Source organism: Dipteris shenzhenensis, chromosome 15, assembly GCF_047967505.1.
Source record: "Dipteris shenzhenensis isolate YYH24624 ecotype China chromosome 15, Dip_SZ_1.0, whole genome shotgun sequence".
Taxonomy (NCBI): domain Eukaryota; kingdom Viridiplantae; phylum Streptophyta; class Polypodiopsida; order Gleicheniales; family Dipteridaceae; genus Dipteris; species Dipteris shenzhenensis.
In genome coordinates this window covers 43671171-43676647 of record NC_141610.1, presented here as the reverse complement: position 1 = coordinate 43676647, position 5477 = coordinate 43671171, and the positions used below count along the sequence as shown (strand labels likewise).

The 5477-nt window shown below is 40.4% G+C and overlaps 1 protein-coding gene across 7 annotated transcripts; it reads left to right on the top strand.

Annotated features, from left to right (window-relative positions):
- Window positions 1-287: 287 nt before the first annotated feature.
- LOC147893854 (pathogenesis-related thaumatin-like protein 3.5) lies at window positions 288-4967 on the top strand. 7 transcript variants are annotated; one of them, XM_087385500.1, is made up of 3 exons: window positions 288-563; window positions 890-1568; window positions 4755-4966. In XM_087385500.1, the coding sequence occupies exons 1-3, from the start codon at window positions 512-514 to the stop codon at window positions 4885-4887; spliced, it is 864 nt and encodes a 287-aa protein (XP_087241626.1). In that variant the 5' UTR covers window positions 288-511; the 3' UTR covers window positions 4888-4966. The 7 variants fall into 7 exon arrangements, with proteins under 7 accessions (XP_087241626.1, XP_087241625.1, XP_087241630.1 ...); XM_087385499.1 differs by lacking the exon at window positions 288-563 and adding an exon at window positions 572-706 and having other exon boundaries at window positions 4755-4967; XM_087385504.1 differs by lacking the exons at window positions 288-563; window positions 4755-4966 and adding exons at window positions 572-706; window positions 3174-3273.
- The last annotated feature ends 510 nt before the right edge of the window (window positions 4968-5477 follow it).

Below are 5477 nucleotides of genomic sequence, written 5' to 3'. Positions count from 1 at the left end.
TGGATCACGTCAGGTCGATTGAGCAAAGAGTCAGCAAAGTCGTCAAATCAATGATGCTATAACGTAGAAAGAGCAGCGTCAGAATGGAGCAACAGATAAGGAATAGATTCCCTTGCACAGCGATGATGTAAAGCAGAAAGCGAAGAATCTTAGGATAGTAAAAATCAGCCAACTCCTACCTTTTGCCTGATCAGTGACGCAGAAAGGCACTCGGGACGATTAGACAGAATTAAACGAAATTTATCAAACTCGCGTGCGCAGGATTGTAAGAAATTTGCTAGTAGAGAGGCAGCGCAGGATTTCTCGGCATGTGGGCTATGTGAACAGTGCAGAGGTCAAGATCAGAATGTCGCGAATTGTACTCATTCAGAGGTTTACGAAAGAAGCAAAGCGGGGGACACGCACTAGCAAGATCTGTCTTGATTTCGTGTAGCGAGGAAAATCGAAGATTTGGCCACGGACACATGACCGACGGTACCAGGCGCACAACGATCCTATCTGCGGCCACACCATGGATTGGACGAGAAACATTGCCTTCGTCCTCCTCTTTTGCATCAGCTCGAGTGAGTATCTTCATTCAGGAACTCTCCAATCTTGTTTATTGTTGTCGTCTGAACCGATTTGGCAGTAGCTGCGCGCATGAATCGATGCCTCGCCAGCATTCGAGACCGAGTGACGGCTAATTCAGCTCGCAAACGTAGATCCAGTGAGCGCTTTTGATTTCCATGGAAGATGAACCGTAAAGTTCCTGGATCAGAGTCATCTTTTAGACATATAAGACAGTCCAATTTTTGTGAATTTGTGTCGCACCACGTCCTGCCGAACAACTTTCGGGGAATTGCACACTGCAATCCCTCAAGTTTTCTGACCAGATGTAATTTTTCTACAGGCGTATCTGCGACCACTTTTACCTTCTCCAACAGGTGTAAATACACAGTTTGGCCCGGTATTCTGTCAAGTGCAGGGAGGCCGCTGTTGGGAAACGGTGGCTTTGTACTAAAAACCGGCGAGTCTACGAGCATAACTGCCCCGGCAGCATGGTCAGGCCGATTTTGGGGAAGAACAGGCTGCAATTTCTCGAATGCCGGAGTAGGCACTTGTGAAACTGGAGATTGCGCGAGTAAATTAGAGTGTGCAGGGACCGGAGCCGATCCACCATCGACTCTCGCGGAGATCACTCTGAAAAGTGGCAATTCCCCACTGGATTTCTACGATGTGAGCTTGGTGGATGGCTTCAATATGCCCATAACGCTGACTCCATCGAATGGAAGTTGTCACGTCGCGGGGTGTGGCATCGACATCAACAACGAATGCCCGACGGATTTGAGAAAAACGAATGACGAGGGAGATGTAATCTCTTGCAAGAGCGCTTGTCTTGCCTTCGGGACTGCCCAGTACTGCTGCAACGGAGCGTATGCCAATTCTAATACTTGCAAACCTACGAATTACTCACAAGTTTTCAAGAAAGCCTGTCCAAACGCGTACAGCTATGCTTTCGACGATGCAAGCAGCATCTTTACGTGCCCGGGGGCAGACTATGCGATCACGTTCTGCCCTTCCAATTCCAGGTGAGACTCCTTTGTATACGATCCATCGTCATTGTTGGTTCCTGTTTTTCTTTGGCTTAGATTGTGCATCCCTGCCTGTCTTGATGCATCGCCATGTTTGATTCTTTCTCTCTGTTCTCTTGTGCTGGGCTTGGTGTCTGCTTAGCTTTTGGAAACTCTGATGTCTATTCCCGTAACATACGGCTTTAGATTATCGTCGGTTCTATTTAATCTGACGGTTCTCCGTTAAAAGGAAAGTAGCTCCTTTCGAGTTCTGAATCAGCATTCCACTCTAGCTGTCTCGAGGAATTTCATGCTTTCGGGTTCTGATTACTGGATCAGCATTCCACTCTTTCTAAAATTTCATGCTTTCTCGTGCATTATTGGCCACTTGCGTCGCAAAAAGCTTGAGTAGAGATAGCGCACGCACGATCTCTTGGAAACTGCTAAGCTCACGAGGATGAAGCTGCATCGATATTGGCAGCAACAGGATGATGAAGCAGTCGATCCGGAGCTGGTGGTGGGTGGTAGTGGGATTGACGCTGATTTTGATGACGAGTCTGGAGGGGAGCGATACTTTTTGACAAAATTGTAGAAGATGAAAGAAACATCTCCTCTCTTTGTGCTGATTTATCACGTAGTTAAATGTGAGACGTTCTTTTCGCTTTAAACATTAGAATTTTCTAAGCTCGTGTGAATTGCATACACTACACTAGTCGGAGTCATCCTCACCTTTTCACAATTAAAATTGCAATTCGTGCCTAGTTAGGCTTTTTCTTAGATGAACATTGCTAGGTAAGGCTACGCATAAACTTTTCATGAGTGTTTATGATGCTTAGTTGCGTTGCAAACATATCTCCACCACCCATGTGCATTTGTGTGTGTACGTGGGTGCATGCATGTGTGTGTGTATCTCGATGTGTGTATAGAGGGCAAAGGGCTCCTTCTTCTCCCCTCTCTTCCATATGCACATAGTACTATAAAAGGGCATGGAGGCATCCTTTATGTCAACCTTTTCTTTTTCATGTGGATGCATGTTCTACTTTTCCTCGAGTTTGGTTGTTCCTCATCGCTAGCATGCAATGCTAGATGAAAGAGATTTAGTCTTTCATAAATAAAAGAGAAAAGTCAAACATAACATTATAGGGAGGAAAGGCATACAATCGCAATATCTATAATTTGCAATATTTATGCAACATAAACTCAAGTTTTTTAAATTTTAAATAAGTTCACCATATCTTCAAGGGTTTAATTGTATGGTCTAATGAAATTGAATAAAAAGTTTAGTGAGTTTTATAACATACCATCCAACAAATTCTTGTATATACAAAATAAGGTCTATCTACAATGAAGTATGATAGTGAACCACATCCATAATATCTTTAGGCTTCACATTGGCATTTAACACTTTTTGACTCTGACCTTATATCTACACAATATCTAGTTTGCATCATATGTTTGCTTTTCTTGTTCTAGGCTAATCGAGGTGTGTTTGCATCCTAGCTATCAATAGGACAAGCCTAATATGCAAAATTACGACATGCATCTTCTCCTCCTCCACGACTATAACCAAATTATAAAGGTTCTGGTTTCTATTTTTTATGTAAATTTATTCTATCTTCTCAGGCATCAATATGTTGCCCACCCATAGATCTCGATGGACTATGTAAAGAATGTGGCCGAGATCCAAATGAGCTCATGGATTGTGAAACATTTGGGTGAAATGTTGGAAGAGGCATCAAGAGTAAAGAAGAAATGGATTCATTAGAGTGATCCAAAATACAAAATATTTCACTTCATCATTAAATGAGTCCTCATAATGATACTATATGGTAGTTGGTAAACTATATGCATTATGAGGCATGCAACCATGGTGAACACCAAAGCACGTTTTAGAATGTACCCTAAACATTTGTTAAGAAACATACAAGATTTGATCAACTACGAGAAACATGAATAGAATCCTATGATGCCTTTATTTTCAATCAAAAGATTTTGAAATTATTTGGGCACTAGAAAACACATATATTTATTGGTTCTAAAGTGATAGAGAAACTTCTTCGTAGAAAATTGCAATCACCTTGCTATCATAACATTTCCCTTTTACCCTACATCCCTAACTTTCGTCCATTTATGTTGCTTTTCCCAAACTTTTCAAACCCCCACTTTCACCCTTCTTATCCTTATGTTTTACTTTTCCCACACCCTTACACCCCTTTACTACCTCCCTACACTTGCTTCTAGTTTTAAGTTTTCATTGTACCTTTCCGCGCTATCCCCACATCCCATGCACACTGTCATCCATTAGATGAACATAACCAACATTCCCCTCACATGCCCATGGGATCTATTACTGACACTCATCCTTAATTTGAGGAAACCAACTATGCAATGAGCCATTATTAATGACCTAACACTTTCATCACAACCATTCTTCTAGATCCTTACTAAGGATCCTATTCCCCCTACTAATAAAAATTACTTAAATGGATTTCAAAGGGAAAAGGGAGCTCCAAGAAAAAGTGATTCATTATTCCAAAACAAGAGGAGTAGAGGAGAAGATGTGAGCTCAAACAAAGCATGATACAAATTCAAGAAAAGGAGGGGCACTTGGAAATGGACATGCAACAACATCAAATTAATGCACAAAGGCACCACCCTTCTACCACTCAAGGGGATGACTAATTATGTAAACATTGCATCTAGGTTTGATACATATTGAACAAATAATCAAGGTTTAAAACCATAGCTGATTGATTTAAACCCATAGTCTTAATATAGATTTTGTGCATCCTTCATTACCAACACACACATGCTCTTATTTTGTGAAGTTCAATCACTCACACACACACACACACACACACACACACACACACACACATGCACACGCACACTCACACACATTTGGTAGGCACACACGCACACATGCATGCGCACTTTCATGCATACATGCACATGCACACATGAGAGAGAGAGAGAGAGAGAGAGAGAGAGAGAGAGAGAGAGAGAGAGATGTGATGTCCAAGTTAAGGATGCATGATAATTGCAAAACAATGTTGCAATAGTAATCATATGTTTTTTAATACAAAATAAGGTAAGGAAAACAAGACACACAAAAACACACTATCTACTTGTAAATATGCCTCAAATGTATTCATGGCTTGCACATCTCTAATCCAGGGGCTTGACTATGTGTTTCCATTTCAGGACCAAGAATGGGCGTAAACCTGCACACAAAACAAGCTCAAACATAGCCCCTCACAATACCAACACAGCTAGGGAACAAAGCTTGGACTTTTTTAGATACATACTAATTATGGTTGTCCTTTTTCTTATCTAATGCTGCATGCATCCAACTTCAAGTGGGACCATATATTGTGTTCACTCCCTTTTGTATATGTGACCATATTTACATCAAATATTTAAACAAATAAAAAAAATATTTGAAACACCGATTTTGCTAAAATTCGCATTCTATATCTACTTTTTTTTGAGTGGGAGGGTCAGAAGTGTGAAGTGCATAGTAAGGGTGAAGCATCATTTTCTCTTTGTAACATAGGTACCGCAATGGTTCTAAATTGAAAATACTATATTAGCCACTTTTCTTAAAAGGGCTATATTTTGTGTAGTAAGAAATAAAAGAATCCTTGAATTCACTCAATTTAAGGATTCTAGGGTTACAAGCAAAAATGATATGTAGGAAAATGTGGAATTGACAAATTCTTTTTATGTCTCAAATTTTTGCATAATTAAAATACATTTTTTTAAAAGCCTATTTTTGTTACTTTTTTCTTTCATTTCCAAGTTTTTAGGGGTTGATAAACTATAGTTATGTTCATGCACATTGTAGCATAGGTGTTCACAATTGTCGCATAGGTCCTCGGGTCATAATATTGTGAGAGGCATAGGTCAAAGCACGGAAAGTGGTTA

Coding starts and splice junctions, on each gene's coding strand:
- LOC147893854 (XM_087385499.1), top strand. CDS start 640: ATGAATCGATGCCTCGCCAGCATTCGAGACCGAGTGACGGCTAATTCA. Junction 707..889: donor AGCTCGCAAACGTAGATCCA/GTGAGCGCTTTT, acceptor ATTTTTCTACAG/GCGTATCTGCGACCACTTTT. Junction 1,569..4,754: donor TTCTGCCCTTCCAATTCCAG/GTGAGACTCCTT, acceptor TTTCCATTTCAG/GACCAAGAATGGGCGTAAAC.